This window comes from Excalfactoria chinensis, chromosome 9, assembly GCF_039878825.1.
Source record: "Excalfactoria chinensis isolate bCotChi1 chromosome 9, bCotChi1.hap2, whole genome shotgun sequence".
Taxonomy (NCBI): domain Eukaryota; kingdom Metazoa; phylum Chordata; class Aves; order Galliformes; family Phasianidae; genus Excalfactoria; species Excalfactoria chinensis.
The window spans coordinates 3,273,604-3,294,389 of NC_092833.1; the positions used below are offsets into that span (position 1 = coordinate 3,273,604).

Genomic DNA, 20,786 nt, shown 5'->3' on the forward strand with positions numbered 1-20,786 from the left:
GGTTTGAGGAGCCTGACTAAAAAAAAAAAAAAAAAAAAAAAAAAGCACATTAAAAGCATAATACTTGAGTACAACCATATTCAAAGCAAGGGACATTAAATCAAGAACAGGACACTGCATTGCCTACAGTATCATTGAACACGAACCCAAAAAAACAACTCCGAAACAGTCCTGGTCACAAACACTCACAAAGCTGCAGGAGGAGCTGAACTTCAACTCAGTATGCAGAGCTGAAGTTCATCAAAGAAGACATGAGTTTAATTTCGGACAGTAGACTTTATTAGAAATTTTCTCATTTGTCAGTAAATTCACATTAAAATATGCTGAAGGCAGCTCAGTCTAAACATTTGACATCCTGCCATAGCAACAACTTCCAGTTTAAAAACTAGATAACTGATGAGGCTGATAGTTTGAAACATGTAAGAAATGCAAATAGAAAGCAGCATCTTAAAAATGGGATGAGCCTGAAAAATTAACAACATTTCAGGTGAAGTTGGGGAAAAAAAAACACACACCACAACAAAATCAGTAACCCCAAGATGGGAAACAGTTAAATGAGAACTCCACAGATTCTAAACAGATAAATAAACATTATAGCCACACATCCATTAAGAAGAGAACCAAGTATTTAGAGTTCATACCACATAAAAATTATAAATTTGTTCCAAAAAGTGACAAGCTGTCTAAAATACGAGTATCCTGAATTCTGGAGCACTTTGCTATAGGCTGCAGAACTTTGGAGGGACTAGACTTACTCTTGAAAGCAATGGATTGCATCTCAACTACCATGTCAAAAAACTGACCTTTCAGATACATAGAACAGATTTTTCCTTGCACTCTTTTAAATCACACATTCTCCTAGACAACCTGCTAGCTTTCTTTTTTTTTCCTCCTCCCCTAACCTCAGAGCTTCTAGGAGTAACAGGCTGATAATGCTGGGTGCAGAACACTCAAAGCTTTTAACAACTCTGCACACCAAAGGTCATATTTAAGCATTTTTCAAGTTTTCCTTTGCTAACTGATTACAGTGGGGTAGGGTATAGAAGAGAGAAAGAAAGAAAGGAAAAAAAAGAAAACCAACACGCACATTATTGAAGAATGCTCTGCCCTGCATGAAGAGGATCTTGCAGGTCAGATTTTCTATTGGCATTTACTAGAGGCATCAACAATAAACCAATATATGACAGCTTCGGATAATGGCTTTCAGGACTGTAAACACAACAGGCAACAGATAACACATGAATCTTGATCAAATCAATGTTTTCACATTCTTTAGTAGTCCCCCACAGTGATCTGCTTTCACTGATTCAGAAAAAAATATATATATTAAAAATTAAATAACACTCAAGTGTCCATCACGAAAATTTATATTTTGCTGTAAACAATTTCCTGCTATTTGCATTGATGTAGTCCAACGTGAGGCCGGAGGGTCCTAGGCGTCTTATTGATATTGTAAATAATTTTTCAGAGACAGAGGCAAAGGTAGAATTTCTATGTCATGCAGGCGGTCTCTGCCAAGGGCAAAGCGAATTGATCTTCGGCACAAGTCCATTAAAGGCAGGGGTTCCGCTGGAGGAGAAAAAAAGATAAGAGTTAATTTCTCAGCACCTCTACTTCGAGTCTGTGTTATCATTAACATAGATTCTGTATCGTGTTAAGCAGTAGCAAAGCTCGTAGTGGCACTGTGAAAAACCTGTCAACCATAAGGTAACTGAGAACTTTCAGAGAAGAGACAATGCTGCACGTTTCACCTGTAACAACTGACCACAATTTCAGACTGAGCTTCCTCAGCTGTAAGGCTTAAAATAACACAGAACCACTTTTCACACTTCCAAAGTTGCAGCATAACAAGTTACTACATTTCCAGATTTCTAATAAGACAAAGAGCTTCTGCTCTGTAACATAACATTCCGTATGTTGTGTTAACATGAACTAAACTGGCAACTTCTGACCCCTGCATACCAACTCCTCCTGTGCCTTAGGAACTGGAAGCAGTACTTAAGGGTAACCAGACTTCTCAGCAAACACTGCTTTTCCTGTGACACTCTCTTAGCCTTTCTTTCTTCACTATTCAGTGGAAGTGAAATAAATAAGTAAATAAATAAAGGACCCTTAAAAATCTATAGGGAACTTAACCTTTACCCCATTAATAAATGAGGGGAGGAGTATTAGGCATACTGGAAGCCACTGTGAGCTCTCATACAGACACAAATAACCTCAAAACATGAAAACAACTGAAATTCCTGATGAACAGAAGTTAAGAATGGAGACCCAAACAGCAATGACAGCATCTCTAACCAACTCAACTCTGTCTCCTTCCTATCCTTATGTTCAAATTACAGGGAGCTGCTGTTTCCAAAAACTGTCCAGGGAAAAAGCCAACAAAGCATTCTGTGGTGTGCTGAAAGCATAAAAAGCATATTTAGCTTTAAAACCTCTTCTGTGACTCAAATATGAAGTCCATTTCTTCTTACAATCCATTTCCACTTCACGTAGAACTTTGGCTATTGAAAGATTTTAGAGAGAATCCACACATTATAGAAATAAAGTAACATTTTCTATACACTTGTGATCTTAGTTTTAACTTTTAAGTATTAGAACTATAAATATTGGTGCTTCAGGGATGAAGCTATAGAATTCATTAGTAAGTCAGAGAAAAAATAGCTCATGAGTTCCAGGACGTGGAGTCCAACACATATCACAGGTCTTACACCATAAACAGCAATTCTCCGAGTATCTTCCCTAATTCCCAAGGGTCCCACAATGAAGATAAAAAATGAAGACTAACAGTGTTTTAAGCCATTAACTGATCACATGGACTCTTTTTCTCCTAGACAAAGGAATATGCAAAATGCAGCCATCTGTGCAGCTGGGAACAGAGTTAATTCTAAACTTTAATACACAGTTAAAGGAAAGGTTAAAATATTTGTCAAGTTTGAGCTGCTAAGTGTGCCTCTTTTTTCTCACTTCTGCAGGGAATTCTGGAATGCTAAAGAAAGTGTCCCCAAGCGTTGGCAACAGCTGCTGAGTTATACATACCAAAGGTGCTCTGCAACTCAAACATTTAACTACACTATCTTTATTTTCCTTTCTATGAAACAGCAGTTCAAACCAACCAACCAACCTACACAAGCAGAAGCGATATTTTCTGGGTTGCTGGCTGTAAGAGTTTGCAGAAAATTTGCAATAATGGGAGTTTAAGTAAAACCTCGCAGCAGTGAACAGTCCTACATGAATCATATTATGTTTCAAATTGGTTTATGTAATTGTAAAGCTGTTTAAAATTATAGAGAGAAAAATTTTAGGCAGCCTAACTCAACAGAGGGACAATTAAATGTTTGCTACGTGCCCCTATGCAAATGCTCTCCCATGTCACATTTATTACAAAGTATTTTACAAATGAAGATCATTTGGAAAAAGGCTTGGGTTTTAGGAAGCATGACTTAGATCCTGAAAATTGGGCCAATTTCAGGTGGTGGTCTTTGTATACACTGAGAAGGCAGGAGAGCTTGCGCATAAAGACCCAAAGACCGAGTGCAATTGCCTTCACTCCATGCTCCACAGCCCTGGGGAGTGCAATGTGGCCTCATCAGCACCAAGCCCCAAAGCCACGTGGACAGACTCAGCTGGAGACACTTCCTCAGCACCCAGCACTGAAAGGGTTCCAGCACGGCCCCTGCCTCAGAAACTGGCAGGGCAAAGGCACAACTGCCCCCACAGCACAGATATAAGTGGTAATTTCAGAGATGTTTTCAGGTTCACCAGCTGCTGTTTGCCTGTGTCCCAGCTGGGTGCTAAGCCCAGGCTCTGCCATAACTGCACCCTGGTGCTGACAGTTCATCAACTGTGTCACTTCCTCTGCTGGAGCCTGGTGAGAGGGAGCCGGGCTGACATCAGCGCTGCTGGTGGGGAACTGGATGGCAGCGAGGAGGCTCTAACAGCAGGACCACTCACATGCAAACACCAAAACTGCCTTAGGTTTTCATGTAAGTTCAGTTAGAGATAAAAGCATGGAAAGGAAAAGTTCAATTTTCTCTAGCATATGCTGTGCACTTCACCTAAAACATACAGACACAGACCTCATGTATCCAAAATACTCAACAATGCAAATGACAAGAGAATATTCCAACATGCAAGAGATAGCAAAATTGATATTCTAAAGTCATCTGCAAATGTGGCTATTGAAATATGTCTTTCTACATATTTACCTTTGAAAAACTTCTAAGTATGAGGATATTAACTGATTTTCTGCAAGGGCAGAAAACAATAAAATCAAAGTATTTTATTAACTATTAGGTTCACTTTTTATCCTAACTCTGAACAAATGTTTTATTTTTACATTAGCCCGAAATGGAATGAAATTGGAGCAATTCAAGCTTCCAAAATTAAGGAATACCCAGGCATTTCAGTGAAGGTTATGTGCACTCCAGTAACACTCTATCCATTAGAAAACGGAGGAATGAATTGCTGAGCTGAAATACAAAATTGTAAAGAAAACACAATTCACAAGAATGGCTCTTTGTACTGAATTCCCAGCCAGGCTAAGAAACTGAGTGAGATATTCCAGCACATGGCAGCAGGCTTTGCACAGGAAACTTAGTTTCCTTTCAGGCTCCAACAGAACTTCAAGAAGAAAAATCAGCCCTAGCTTAGCTGGTAACCTTCAGGTCTGGTTCCCTCCAAATTGCTGCCCCTTTTCTGAATGCATCTACAGGAATCTTCCCATTTTGGGGTTAGTATGAAACTTCTTTACCTAAAGGTAGATTCTCAGAGATGTCACATCACAGAAAGATACTTTTCAACAAAAACAAATACATACATAAATAAAAATAAAATTTTTAAAAATAAAAAAAATTAAAAAAAAATTAAAAAGTGAAAAAAAATATCACTACTCAGCTTAGTTCCTCCATCTCCCAGGAGTTCATAAGAAGTTCTATTTAAAGGGGGATACAGATACAGGGCACTGCCAGCGCTGGCACAGAGCTGCATGCCTCCAAGAGGTGCCCCAGGCAGCAGACACCATCACGAGCCATGCCGAGCTGCACATACATGTGTACATTCTAACAGCACACTTTGTAACTGTGACCAATGAAGTGCTCGTAAGCATTTTCCCAATAAATATGCATCTGCGATTGCAATTCACACATCATTACAGGCTGCAAGTTCATTTTGTGCTGGCAACCTGCGGTTACTTAACAATCTGGCACTCTAACAAGAATGCCTCATCTTTATAAACAGGCTTTTATCATCAAGATACTGAAGTCATCTAACATCCAATAACATTAATGTTATTAACTGCCACATTACATAATGCTTGTACAAAAGAACAGCTTTCAGCACAAGGCAGTTACTTGCCAAATGACAATAATGATTTTCTGAAAGGAATCTTGAAACCTAGAGCAACCCGTAATGTTTGCAGTTTTCATTAATCTCTGAACAACATTTTTATCTTACTTTATAAAATAACAATTGTGTGTGACAGAGGGGAAAGCAATATCAAGGCTGGTTGGAAAATGAGGTTTTTGTGAGAACCATCATCACAAAAATTTAAGAATTCTTCGGAGTTGTTTTTCCAACAAATTATCTTATACTTTGGTATTTCTGGCCGCAAAAGATTAACAAACATTAACATTGTTCCCGTTCCCAAACTGAGGAGATGCTTGTTGCCTCCGCTTGGACCTTAGTCTAATGGTAACAATGGTAAGAATGGTTTCTGTTTGCTACATACTTTGTAGATACCGACCAACTCCCCTTTCTGTCCTCTCCTCTGCCAGGAATTCCACAACAATCAGGTCCCAGCTCTGAACCACTCTGTCTCCATCTCAGCCTCTGCAAGCTCTATTATTACCTGATCCCTACCTGTGCTACTGGGTGGCCCTTTGCCCCATCAGGGCACCAAGTCCTCCATGCTTCAGACCACAACACTCCTTTTTAATCCTTTTCTTAATTTTTTTCCCCTTATTCCAGATCCTAAAACACCTGTGAAAGGGTAACATGACCCAAGTTTTTTAGGGTGAATTAGGGTATATTAAAATTTGTAATTACCCTTGAATTATCACATACAATAAACATACAGATATATGTAAGGCTGCAGTTTGCCTTCCAACTGTTCTGCCAGAGCTTAATTATTGTTTTAATTTTACAAAGTACAGGCCAAATTCTTTCTCCCACATAATACGATACATAAATACACCCCCTTTGACGTATTTATGACTTCCCTGATGCAACTGATGGAAAAATTGACTTGTGTTCTTTAAATGGCACATTCTAGAGAAAGGAAATTGCAAATAATATTTTAAAGAACACAGGCTATGACTGGTCATAAAAAATACTTATAAATCTCCTAGCAGTAACAAAGATTCAGTGGAAGCAGAACAGAAGAAATTACTTATCTATTTTCCCACAGATGTCTGTGGGCTCCACAGTCTAACCCAGCAAGCCATGTAAACAGAATACCTCAGAACACCACGTTTTAGTCACTGTTCTGGAGATCCAGGAGAACAACACTTTCAAGAAGTCTGCAATTGAAAAGGGCACACCAAAGCACATGGTGACACTTCTCCCAGACACATCTGCCCAAAGTGGCAGGCTCTCAGGGGCAGAACACAGAACACATCCTACAGCCTCCACCACCATCCCCTTGCTGCCCTGCAGGACGTTCACACACAGCTGCAAACCATCCTGTTCCCTTCTGCAAAAGGTGGCAGATGGGGAGGTTTTGTTATCAGTTATCAGTTGATAATCAGCATCTCCAGTGATTGTCTTCCAGGACAAATAAAACCTTCTATAGCACTGCAATAGCACCTGGCTTTTAGCAGGCTGGGCAGGAAAAAAAAAAAAAAAAAGTAAGGCTAGAAATATAATGTCAGCATCGCTCCCCCTGTAGCTGAGCTGACACACGTTCCTCCAAAAATCTGGTACGTGAAATTAAATATTTTAAAGAGGAAAGGAAGGTAAAGAAGTTCAAAGAGAGAAACGGCTCCGTGTTAAACTTCTGCCCCCCATTGCTTGCATGTCATGTGCTGGGCCAGGGGAATCATTTTAAGTGTACCTTCAGCTTTTAAGTGTAAAACGCAGTTACACGCTGCTTAAAGCTTTAGTCAGGCAACCTTCAGCAGAATTAACCTCAAAGAGCAGCAATGAACAAGCAGATATTTTGCAGTATCATTTGTTCTCAGCTTATGCTCTCCAGCTGTATTTTTTTGAGAGGAAAGGAGAACAGAATGGAAAAGAATCCCTCTGAATTTCCCAAAGCTAGCAGCCTCTTGTTAGATGGCTGACAATGAATGGGTCATTTGGCTGTAAGTACACATCTCCTTGTAATCTCTTCACATTTCACTGCTTGCAATCTGCTACAAGGAAGACAAGAGAGGACAAGTCATCAGCAAGCAGCAGAGCACATGCCCAAATCCAGTGAATTCAATGCAAGCTTTGCAATTATTCCTAAAGGTTTCGATTTAGTAAGCCTAAGCGCAGGCCCCACACACAGTTGTAGGAAGGCTATATAAAGAGAATCATATCTAGATATCAACCCTCTTCAGAATGCTCAAATGTTCTCCACAAATACTTAGTGTTGCTTCATGCAAGCAGTAAGCATACACTGATAACACAGTATCTGTTTTACTAATGAAAGGATGCTGATAAACAGTGGGTAAATGCCTTGTTGAGAGACTTCACAGAACATTTTAAGTCCTGAGGTGAGCCTTATGGAGCTGAGGTGGTCTTAGAGCAAACCCATCCATCACCCCCACAGAATTAAATAACCAGAGATGAATCACTCTTTCATTCTCCCCTTTCCTTACCCTAAAAGAAAGGAAAACAAATGTCTTGGCCCAGGGATTGTTCTCTTCCCCAGCCTGAACTGGAAGCAAAGGGAGTTAAAAAACAAGACAACAAACCAAGATGAAGCTGTTTACTGTGTGACTCAACCCAAGAGGTTTCCTACCTAGTCCATAAATAAAAAAAAGATTGCTCATACAGAACAATGCACACAGGTCTAGGACAAAGCAACACAACAGGTCCTGCAGATTTAAGAAGAGAGTTGTAAGATAATTTGTGGCTTAACAGCACTAATTGTCAGAGCTGGTGATAATAGCATCACCAGGCTACTTGTAAGAAACTCAGCAATCTCACTCACAACTTGGTGGAACACCTATAACTCCTGGCAGCATTAGTCTATCTGAGGGCAAAGGTTATCTTAAACTCTTACAGAAGCAGGCATTCGTGCAGTAAGCTGCTGTATCATCAACTGAATTTTTAATATTATTACAGTGCTTCAAAAGCAAATGTTCAACCATGCCCCAAGGATCTTTTTAGCTCATCATCATGACTTCAGTGAGCATCTGTCTGAACAGTATTTAAACAGTAATTAAAGTATTTCTTACCATCCAGGTGAGTTTACGGTCCACCTTAATAAAGGCAATAGGTGAACTGAAGCACACTTACAACACAGGGCAATATAAAGTCTTGCTCATAGCCCAAATCTGGGATAAATCTACAAATAAATGCACTGACAACACATGTGGGACCTTTCCAGAACACCTTCATTTTCTGAATTAGGAAAGGTAATTCCAATGCCCATGTGCTTTATAATAATTCCATTTACATTAATAAAAATTACAGGTACGATTCATTTCTGAAAACATTTTAACACACAACTCATCCACCTCACGGATTAGTAGCACTGCTCTGTTACTCAGAAGCTGCAAAACAGATCCAGATAATGACAAATTTTACCAGCAAATGAATGCAGCAAAGCTCAGCAGCATGCTGTTTTTGTATGCTCTGAGAGAAGGAGAGGGAGAACTACAGCCACTTCTCTTCTGAAAGAGGAAGAATACGTATGATTTAACTCCTCGTGGGTATCAGGAAAGTACAAATAGGAAGGATGGAAGGATCTGCTTTCTGAATAAGATTTGTTTGTTCTTCTCCTACCCTCAGATACTTCCACAAAACAACTCCTTGCTTTTTTCTGAACACTGGATGAAGGTAAACTGAGCTACTTCAGTGATGGTCTAACTGTTTTGTAGTAGAAGAGGCACCTAACATAAACAGATACTGTTTTAAACCATACACACACACCAAAGAAAAGAACATGCTTGGACAAGAGATAAGCCTAAGCTACAGGAACGGGCTCCTTAGATCCTCCCTGTTCAGCTTCCTCAAGCTTAACATGTTGGGAATGAGAATCTGGCACAGATTAATGCATTCTTCAGAGATTGTACTCTCAGCACATTTATCACCATTAAATTCAGTTTGTGCATGCCAGGCCATAAAGATGGAACTTAAAATATATCAAGGTGTGAGAAGATTAAAACTTGGATGAGAATTTCACTGCGTTGTTCAGGGTGTTGTGGATGGATTTATAGGCAAAGCAGTAACTGAGAAAGTTGAAGGAAAGTTCAGGTTCCAAGGATGTACCACTGCAGACAGCTCATGTAACAGGTAGTCACACAGTGCAAACAGTATGCAACACGACAACTGAAATATGCTAAATATTTCTTCCATTTTCTCTCTACAAGAAATGTGCTTCATAAACGGGCACATAAAACACATCTGCACAAGGACCTGCCTATAACAACTTCTATGGTTGTGAACAAGTTTTTATTGTTCTGGGGAAAGAAATTCAGACTGTTTATAGGCAAATCTTTGCTCACCCCTCAATCCACCAGCACATTTCCTGTCCTAACAGCATAACAGCAGATGACAGAGTTTCTTGGTGCAAAACCTCACCACACAGATAAGAATATTCTAATGTTCAAAATCATAAGTTTTCATTGTTGTTCTTAAGCATACTTTGTTTTCTGGGTTCATCTCCTGAAATACACTTCTTTGAGAGAGGGAGTAAAAATGTGTGGATGGGAGAAAGGCATACAGAAAGGCAAAGCATCACAGATATATGCCGAACCCATCTGACTGCCTGACTTCTCACTCTGCCCTTCTCCCACTGACCTACTCTATCTACCTGTTACATTTTTTATGACCTACTTACTGTGTGGGACGATGCGCTAAGCTGCCATCTTACACTCTGGAGCCTCGCAGGAATTCCTAAATGCTACCACACTAAACCAATATGCGTTCATTCAAGATTTCCAAGCTTAAAGCTCATATATTCTCAGCTGGAACCTAACACAGCATTTTTCTATATGGGTTTTTCATATCATACTAGATAATAAAGTTACTTACTCTCGCTGGCAATGAAATGGAATTAAAGCATCTTCTGTATCCCACTGTTGGTTTCTTCATAGTTTTGCCATAATTAACAGAAGTGATGACCGGTGACAGAACTGATGACTATCCTGCTTAAATTCATAAAAACTGTGTTGAGCTGTTCAGAGACAGTGAATATTTTACTACGCTCCTTGTTTCACTGTTACATGACACTTTCTCAATTGCTTCAATTTAACTTACCCAGAGGCTCCAACATAGGCAGATTTCCTCAAACCAAGCAAAAAATCTGGTGTAGAGCATCATTTAAATTTTAATGCAATTGTATACACGCTAATGAGCTCTGGGGGAGATCTGCAAACAACAGACCTCATTTGGCACTTCGTTACTCTACTCATACTAATAGAATTATATTGGAATAAATCTGGAGCAATGAAATTGCAAATTAGGCTCAATACATCTATTTGATCCTGTTATTTCATTACTATTTATACTTACATTTCTTGAAAGGGACTTTCTTTTCCTTAAGTAACATAATCTCCATTAGCACAAAATGAATACTAGAAATGATCTGAATTATTTTTATACTGAACATATGATTTGTTGTCGTTTCTTTCATGCAAACACAGCTGATGCTCTATGAAGACATTTCTAAAGCACTCTGATACCCTAAGCTGAACGCACAGGGCTGTCTTTACTCACCATTGCTCAGCTCTTCTTATCACAAGTTCCTGTAACCATGCTTCAACCTTGAGAAAGCTCTGCCTGAAATTTCACACTGCTGTGCTGCTGCCTACAACTGGCCCTCCTGTATTGAAAACGGTCATTTTGTGAGAAAAAAAGCATGGAGAATTGATTTCCTTATTATGTATTGCTACAGGTGCTCTATGTTATGTCTTATCGCATTCTGGCCTTTAAAGCACCAACACAAAGTCTGCTGAAGGAAAAGCGATGGGTGAGGGGGATATCACAGAGGAACAAATTCTCCTGAGTTGGAAAGGACCCACGCGGACAATCAGGTCCAACTCCTGTCTCCAGGACTACCCAAAATCAAGTCCTGTGTCTGAGAGCAGTGTCTAAACACCCCTTGGAACTCCATGCCCACTGCCCTAGGAGCTGTTCCATGCCCATCATCCTCTGGTGCAAAACTTCTCCCTGACCCCACCTGGCCCTCCCCTGACACAGCTCCATTCCATTCCCTTGCGTCCTGTCGCCATCACACAGCACAGCTCAGCACTGTCCCTCCACTCCCCGTGAGGAGCTGCAGCCACTGTGAGGGCTCCCCTCAGCTCCTCTGCTCTGGGAAGAACAGAGGAGTTACATACATCCATCACTCTATTCCTTACAGCATAAAGCTTAACACAATTTGAGAACTTGGCTGGTAGCAGCATGCCAGCCACAGCCCCTTCCCTGTCCTCCTCTAGGTCACCAGGCCCAGCTAATGCAGTTTCTTTGGACCTCTCAGATGACATGTAAGGACTCATCCCCTGAAAGTGCTAGCTTGCTGTTCCAGAGAATAAAGACACAAAGAGAAAGACAGCAAAAAGAGCCCAGTGCCTTTTGTCTGGGTCCTCTCCTCCATTCACACTTCCCAGCTTCACGTTTGATCCTTCAATCCCCATGCTATCCACCTGTAGTTTTATGACCACCATCTGCACAAGACATAATTGATGTCAAATAAGATGAGGAAAAAACTAGTATGGCTGACATACTGAGAAGTGTGGCTGCACTCTGGAAGGAACTATGAAACACTGTAAACAGTCTGCATTTATTGCTTCTTACTGATTCACTGTCAAACAAGCTTCATTGGTAAATGGTCAAGTAATGAAATAACATCATGACATCCAGCCCCCTAACCCTGAGCCACCAGCCTGCTGATGGAGCTGCAAAGGTGAGCATCATTTGGCCTGCAGAGAAGCTATTGTGAACAAAGATCTACCTAGATTTTCAGCTCCCAAGTCAATCTTTAAGGCTGGCCATTAAGATAAGCGCTGCATCTGGGGACAAAGCAAGGTTGAGAAATTCACTCATTTCATGTACTTCTTTGCCTCTCATTTCCATAGGAAAGGGAATCCCACCATCCCACTAACATTGCCAGTTTCAAACATGAATACAGAAGGAAAGGAAGAGAGCATGCACTAAAATTCTTTCAAAATTTTCTACAGGTTTCCATTTTCAAAGCTTCCCAAAGAGATTTAGGCAGTAGTCTGAGGCATTTGGCTTACTACTCTGTGTGTGGATAGACATATGTATTTATACATATGACACATAAAGGAGGGATGAACACCCATGAAAATATCTGAGCCACCCCCTCCTTCTTCCAACATTAAAATAAGTAGGTATGTGCTGGAATTAAGCTGGAGCTGGGAAAATGCTATCATTAACACACAGCAAAAATATTTCTAGTATTCTACAATTTGAGCAGCTGTATACTAATTTCTTAGTACAAAAATTTCAGCTGAATTCAACTGATTTTAGCTATAAGAGGATATATTTTCTTATCTGGGAACTGGTACATGTGAAGGTTACAGATTTCAAGAGTAAGTTGATTTATACCAGCCAATGCTGAGATACTTCAATAAATGACTTGAATCACCACAGTACCAAGCAGGGAGCAGAGCTTAGTAAAGACAATGATAGTTGGCTTTTTGTTGTTGTTATTGTTGTTATCTTTTACTTTGCTATTTTATTAACAGTTCAGGATATGAAAATTTCAAAATTAAAAATTAATAAAATTTAACAGGAAGACAACATGAATGTGTCTTGAGTGTTTGTTTTTCATTAGTGGAATGTCAGTTTGCTGCAGAAATACCATTACGTTTTAACAGAACATGGACATAGATTCCTTTACTACCAGCCTCACATTCTGAACACTATTTTTTATCAGTTTATGTAAGTTAAAAAAGGTGAGACACAAACATCAGTCCAACTTTACACTCGTGGTATGTATAAACATATATATGTATTTTTTATAATAATAAAACTATCGTGACTGCTTTCTTTTCAACCACATTTTCAGACCTAATAAACCATTTAAGTGTATCTTATCATCTGCCTCCTTGCCTTCCTTTTGTGCTCTAATTCTCAGAGCAAGCAGCGTTATTCAGTGAACTCAGGTTTAACAATGAAAGACCCTTCTAGCCACGGGTGTGTAAACATCAGCACAGTGGTATATTTGGCTTTTTTTGTCCTAAAACCTAGGTGATAGTGGTGCAGCAGATGAAATGCTCAGCTATCAAAACAAATTCTTCAGCTCAGTATTTAATCCAGAGTACAAAACCCCAAAATATTAAAAACAGATTCAGAATTACACACAGCCCAAAAGAATGTTTCCCACTAAATTCCTTCTCCTTTGTGTCAACTCAGCCTTTCTCACTCCATCAGCATTCTCAGGAAAGCCAGAGGGAATTTTGCCAGGGTAAATACTGCTAAATAGCGCCCCTTATTCATGGATATGTGGCCTTTTCTCCCCTTGCCAAGTCTTTTCTAATGTCAATCGGCCTGTAAAATTAACTGGATATACTTTTTTTCTACCTAAGCACTCACACTTTTAAGATAAACACTAATCCCTCAGGTGTGAGGATATGCCCATGTCACTGTGACTCTCACATATTTCTACACTAATGAAGTCGATCATGCACACAATGACTGAGTAAAAGATTTGGAAATGTGACATTTCCTGAGTCATTCTTTTTATGGGTGGAAACAGCCACATAGACCAGACTTCCTGGGAAGCATTCAATTTAAGATGTTCTCTAAACCCATCACATTAGTGAGTTACCTATTTTGGCTATGCTTTTACTCCCTTCTCTGAGAGCAGAAGTCAAGGCCTCGCACTTGTTTTCAGTTTTTTTTGTAAATTGGAGTCAAAAACCACAAGCTCAGAGAAGTGCGCAGTCAAACACTAGGGGCAAGAAAACTTAGGAGCTCAAGGTAACATTACCCACTCACATTCATCTCCCAAAGTGTTGATAATATTTGCATCTCCTTGTCCTTTCCATGTTTACCAGAAAAAAACTTATTCAAAAAACAGAATTAATGAGCAAGGGTAGATGTTTCCCTTTGCAGCTGCAACAATATCAAACTACAGATGTGAGGATTCCAGCTACTGCAGCAATGAGAAGCATACTGACTTAATCCTTCTGATGCATCCTCCAACTGAAGAAGCAACAAGGAGGGCAGGGCAGTGAGCAACGTGCCTGCATGCCAGGAACTCAGAAGTTGGCCCATGCACATGCTGCTCAGTACAACCATGCCACTAGCAGTGGAGCAGGCACCTGTCACCTGCACCTCCTGGTTTCCTCTGCAGAAATTCCCAGGGCTGCAGGCAGGCTGTGCTCATCCTTGCCTGCAAAGACTGGAAGGTCGGGACTTTGGAGCCTGAGCACGATGCTGCTAGTTCACAAAACAGAAAAGCTAGTCAGGGCTGGTAAGCACTGCATCAAGACCTGAGAAAAATATCAGCAAAGGAAAAAGTAAAAGCTTCTTCCTTCTCCCCATGCTTCATTATCATTGTAAACCACACGCATCTTCTCAGCTATTAATGATTTCAATTCATAGGTTGATACAACGCACATAATACTTTAAACAAAATATTATTTTTTAAAATAATAAATGCTTTAATTTTATTCACAGAAGCATAATCAGAATTCTGGGTTTGTGTATTCAGGACCCTGGTATTGACTGAAATATGCAGTCTCTAAGATTACTTCCCAGCTCAGTAAAAGAAGACAATGCTTTCATATTGCGTCCTGTACTGATGTACCTTCCCAAGACAAAAGCAGGACTATACATTATTCACTTATTTGGTAACATCAATTAAAATTGGGCTTTCAGGGCATTATTTCCTTTAAAACATCAAAGCCGCGTGACAGCTGCTCAGGACTGGGTCCCTCTCCGGCCCATACAGCCCTGAACAGAAGCTGCACACTTGAGTAAAAGCAAACTTCATAAAAAGAAACTTGTATCATTGCTTGAGATCTCAGCACAACCTGAAGACATTCCCAATAAAAACGCTCTGTCTGGTTGCTTCTTAGATGCATGATATCTTCAAAAAGCTGGTTGTATATAATATTCCTTATTTCATCACATTCATGCTTAGGGTGATCCATGTGGATTTAGCAATTCCTGCTGACAGTAAAGGTCACACAATCTTGCCTGTTCCAAAACTGTCTGTTCCTCTTCCATGCTCAGTAGTCACAGCAGGACCAAATCCTTGCTTTCAAATATGTAGAGCTCAATTAATTTTATGTGTATTTTTCCTCGGGGATTTTGTCCAGCTTTGATGAAAGATTCAGTTCAGTCTATTCAAACAAGTGTATCCTACAAAAACTGCCTTAGCACTGAGGCTTTTTAGAATATCTGAATAAAATCGCTCTTACACGGAATAGCTTCCCTTTGGGAAGCGCTTTACAGCGATACACAGGTTACAGAAAAACATTTTCAAGGAGCTCTGCAATGAGAACGTTTCCAAGTAATAACGTATTGGCTAAAATCCTGCCACAAATATAGGAAGTTCAAAAGGCTGAGCTGTCTGCTAGTCATGAAACATGAACAGAAAACAGACCAGAGTTGTCCTCACATACAATTGCCATCCTCTGGTGAATGCCATACCCTTCTTTAAAACTTGCTCTGAAAATCTGCTTCTGCACACATCCCATTTCTAAACAACATCCAACTAACTTTTTATCTAGCTTTACAGCTTGCTTTGCTTCGTAAAGGCAAGATGACTCCAGTTGTTCTCACTAAAACACAGATCTGTGTGCGTGTTTTTCAGGTCTCACTGTGGCACACACTTTCCCCAAGTTACCAGGCCTAAACCATGGCACTGACCACAAAAATTCTGACCGAGCCTGTGGCTCAGGGTTCCTCCTAAAACAAATGCAGGAGAGGGAAAGTATGGTTTACCAGCTGTAATAAAACCTCTATAGAAAAAGGAACTTATAGTGAGCCTCCCATGCATACTGAATCTTCAGCCAGATTCCAAAGCACAGTGACCTCCGGAGGCAGACAGCTCCCAGAAGACCTAACCTTCAAGGCTGTTCTTCCAAGCAGCTGCTGCTGCCTCAATTCCTGAGCAGCCCCTTCACAGTTCAAGTTCTTGTTTTCTACATTTGTTATCCTAGACAAAGTGAAGTTTCAAAGAAAATGAAGGCAAACAGCACCACACAGAAAGTCACAAAGGGGCAATCTCGTATTATTTTGAGTTGAAAGGCAGCCATACCTGCCATGCTTTTCATTTTCCACTTTTTCCAGACACACATCTTGTGCAAAATGGCACATCAGGCACACAATAGTTACAAGGACTACACACACTGCTGCTCTACAGCCAAATCTGTTGCCACACAGATCAAACTTGCAATAAGTTTATAGCCTACAACTAAAAATGTTAGCACTGATGTACAAATTATGTTTGATTGCACAAAGTTGTGTAGAGACCACAAAGAGGCGAATTTGAAATGACACAGAAAGCAAGAAGTAAACAATCCAGAAGTTCTCAAGATTCCTTTGACTCTTTCTGGAAGACACTCCTTGCTCTGCAACAAGTCATGCTGCAGGCACAACGTGGATAGACTTCCTCCAGTAGGGTCTCAGTGAAGCCAAGTGTCCCACAGCATTAAAACAGGTCTGTGGGAAACTCCACTCAAAGGAAGGTAACACCTGTGATGCTGGAAATTCTGTATTTTTGGAAAATGCAACAATTATGATGCCATCTCTGCATCTACCATTTACTAAAATATAATGTATCACTTTAGAAGCCTGAAATGAATCTAGTAAGAGCAAAATAGCACTGTTCATGTAATGCCAGAATACTTTCAATCCTATGCAAGTCTTCCATTTTTGCTTTCAGAAACAAGAAAGTAGGTTTCTAGTTACACCTTCATGATTTCAACCTATCCAGCAGAAAAAGGCAATTCATTATGGCTCAGCTACGAGCCCTCTGCAGTACAGGAGCCGTGCTCAGCAGCAGCGCCAGCCGCCTTTGTCCAGCCGCCGCGGCTCTGCTGGACCAGCCAAGTCCAGCAGGTTAAGAGCGCATGCCGCATTTTTTCACAGGGACGTGGTCTGTGATGCAAATGAGGCCGCTTTCTAAGCCTGCCTTCCAAAAGCACGCTCAGGAACCCAGACCGGCCATTTCCTCCTCGAAATCTCTCGTTCCCAAAAGGAAAAGAGCAAAAAAAAAAAAAAACCCCAAACAACTAAGCTTCCCCAGCAAAAACCTTCTGCCAAGAAATTTGATGTGTTCACATCCAAACTCTCCTCCTTCTTCTTAAGCTTTCCACTATAAATCACTCTAGGGAAACAGCACATACTCTGGACATTTAAGATATGTTCCTGAGTGGTAAGCCATCAAACTTCACTAGTGTCTTCTAAACAAAATAGTGCCAGTAATCTTCAGAAGCAAATTATATACAGCTTTTTCTGTATTGTTACATGGATTAAAGGCTATTGTAAGAGGAAGCTGAATTAGCCAATCTTTTGGAAAACTCCTGCATCTGAAACAGAATACGTAGCACAAGGAATGAACCAAAAATATGGGGAATGCATCAAATTACTGTGAAAGGAACAGTTTAAGTATGATTGTGAGGCTGTATTGCCAATGGAAGTTCTTGCAGAGGTTGAGCTCAGACAGCGTTCAGAGACAGGACACCAGTCTGGGCGCAGAACACGTTATCCCCTGCAGGCACATCTTCTGCAGGAGCTGCATTGAGTGCTGTGCCGCCGACAGGGTCAGCTGCCCAATGTGCCGCCAGATCATCGGCTCGCTCGTGAGAGTCCCGCCACCGACCCCAGCCAACGCCACCACCCGCCGGCCGCGGAGAAGGCTGCGGAGGAGCCAACAGCAGCGGGAAAGATCCCCGCACCGCTCCCGCAGTGTCTCGCCCCGACTCGCACAGCGCATCCCCTTCAGACCTGGAGAGGGGTGCTGGCACAGTGCTTTAGGATCAGGGATGCCATGGGTGCTGCTGCCCGCATGTCCTCCTCTGGAGCTGCAGAGGGTCCCTTTCCTGCCCAAATACAGCTGCCCACTTGGGCTGAGATGGGGACTGCTTCTGGGGCAATGTTCTTTCAGCTCCACCTGCAGGGAAGGGGCCACCGGGGCTCTCCTTCTCATGCAAGCTCTGGGTTTGCACTTTTCAGGCAGGTGGGGACAATCAAGGTGACCTCATCCCACTGCAGGGCAGCATTTTTGAGCTGATACGCTTGGGCTGCACTTTAGACTTGACCTGGCCCTCATGGGACTCTGCTCTAGAATTCTGAGGATCTTGGTATCAGCTGTGCTACATCTTAAGTGTTTCCTAAGAGAACATTAAAAGGCCTAGAAACTGAAATGATTTTATTTTGGTTTTCTAAATGCAGACTTCAGCTGCTGAAGGAGCACAGCTCCTGCTCATGAGGATGAACTAGTTGCAGTGTTTGCCTTGCCACTGTCCACACTGGAAATAAAGGGAAAGCAGAACTGGCAGAGCCCTGCCAAAGACCGCAGTCTAGTTTTGAAAAATTGAGGGAACCCTGTGTGGCTAAAAGGCCACAAATACATATTACCGATAACCAATACAAAGCCAGTCCAGAGCCTTTTCCTAAATACAGCTCCTTCACTGAGGAATGCAAAGAGCTGGGCTGCTGTGCCAGTGATACTCACCTGAGGCCACTCCATCCCAGAGAGAACTGGTATATCCCTTTGGGAGTGGCAACCTGTCTGATACAAGAAAGTCAAAAAAGGCAAGTCTGCTCCACTCAGAAGAGCTCCTCATGGCTCCTTTGCTGATAAATTACAACAGTAAAGGATGGAGAGTTGACAGCACAAAAGCTGTACTGGTATCTTATAACCTCCCTTTTGGTTTTGGCTTTAACACACTTTTACTTCACAAAACCATTTTTTAAAGAACGAGATTTTGTACTTTCCATTTCAGGGGTATTTTTGCAGAAAAATCATTCTGAAGAATATGAATATATAGTGTAATAGATACTGGGAGTAGAAAGTACAGCTAGGAGCAGACCTTTGCAAGCAGTAATTGAAGATGCACCATCATTATCTGTCTTCCTCGCTGGAAGAAAATCATTTTCCTTCCAAAGCACATACCCTGAAATTCCAATATCTGAAAACTTTTGGGTTTTCCTACTGCTATTACTGAGAAAGGAAAGCAAAAAGCAAGTCATTAAAAGGAGGTGACCTTTCTGCCAGACTGGCTTCCATTACAGCTGCTTTCACACAGTGTGAAAACTCTCTGAAGGTATTAACTGAGTGAGCATTTGCAGAGCCGTCAACGTGAAATGAAGTTTGTGCAGTTATAAAACAGCACTGGGGAAAGAAAGTCTGAAAGGAAGACACTTGTGCCACTCGGGAGGAGCAGGGAGGGAGGCACTTGGTGCAGTAAGATCACATGCTTGTTTCTTTCTTTTCACAGATAAAAATGAGTGACTGGCTCTGTATTTCTCAAGAATACACAGAGATATGCTATGATACCTAAACTGGACAAATAACATCTGATTCCCTCTCGAAGAGCTGCAGAGTTAAGGATGAGAGTGCTCCTACAGGCAGCAGACAACATGCACTGCTGTGACAGAAGTGAGATTAGTGCAGCGACTGCTCTGCCAGACCACCCTGCTCTGTGGGAGCAGACTGGGAGCTCACCCTGCCAGCCCACTGCAGAGTGCCTACAAAGCTGGATTCTCTGCAACTTCCTCTAATCTAAAACCAGGTTTCACCTTTGTTACATTCTATCACTGCTTATGAATACTCAGCTAGTATTTTACCTTCCAAGGAGCCAGTGGCAATCACAGTCTAGATTATTCATCAATAAATAACACTGATCTGTCAGCATCCCCGCCTCTGAACCACAATCATTGGAGAATGAAAAAATAAAAAATAAAAAGGTGGAAAAAAAGTATTTGGAACATTTTCCCAAAGTAGGTAAGAAGAAGAGGGCTCTTCTGTCTACGGTGTCTACAATTGCTGCAAATATGCCCAGAAATGAGGTTACTTACATGCCAGCATCAATAGCCATCCTGAGTACTGCTGGCAAAATTCATAGTGTTGTTAGTAGCAAAAACGCCTGTCAAATTAATTGTGTACGATGAATACTCTTCTTAGTTTCATTTATCATGACAGGTTGGAAAGAATTACAGTGGCCCTTCATGTAGACAAGAACAATGTCAGAGCTCCAGCTAGGATGTGCCCAGCCAAATTTCCCCAGTGAACTCCTCACTCTCAAGGAGCAAATCTGGATGTCAGTCACTCCACTTAGTCATACTTAAGTGCCTGGCAAAAATCTCTTCCTTCAGCAGCTTTCAGCACATTTGAATAAAATTGACTGTGAAATATACTCAGAAAACAACAGATGGCTTATTCTTAACATGGGCAGCAAAACGTGTCAAGGGGATAGACTGAGATCGTATCTTTCTGCAGCGAATTAAGGAGCACGTGTCAAAAGCACATGCTCAATCACACCTTCTTCTTCTTCAGTTTGTAACAAAAATTAACACAAATCACCCTTCAATTTCTCAGATTTGGTGTAAAATGAAATCCCTAATTCAGTTTCCTATTATAGAACTTCTAAATTGTAGTATACGGTAAATGAACTGATTGCATTTGTGCATTTCTACTGTTACTCTTA

General features: G+C 41.0%; 1 protein-coding gene across 1 annotated transcript in view; it reads right to left on the minus strand.

Moving 5' to 3' along the window:
* Positions 1 to 259: 259 nt before the first annotated feature.
* SPSB4 (splA/ryanodine receptor domain and SOCS box containing 4) overlaps positions 260 to 20,786 on the minus strand; it is an 81,193-nt gene continuing 60,666 nt past the window's right edge. The window contains exon 3 of the mRNA XM_072344493.1: positions 260 to 1,569. Within this exon, the coding sequence (XP_072200594.1) occupies positions 1,442 to 1,569 (128 nt within the window). The 3' untranslated portion in view covers positions 260 to 1,441. The remainder of the gene's footprint in view (positions 1,570 to 20,786) is intronic.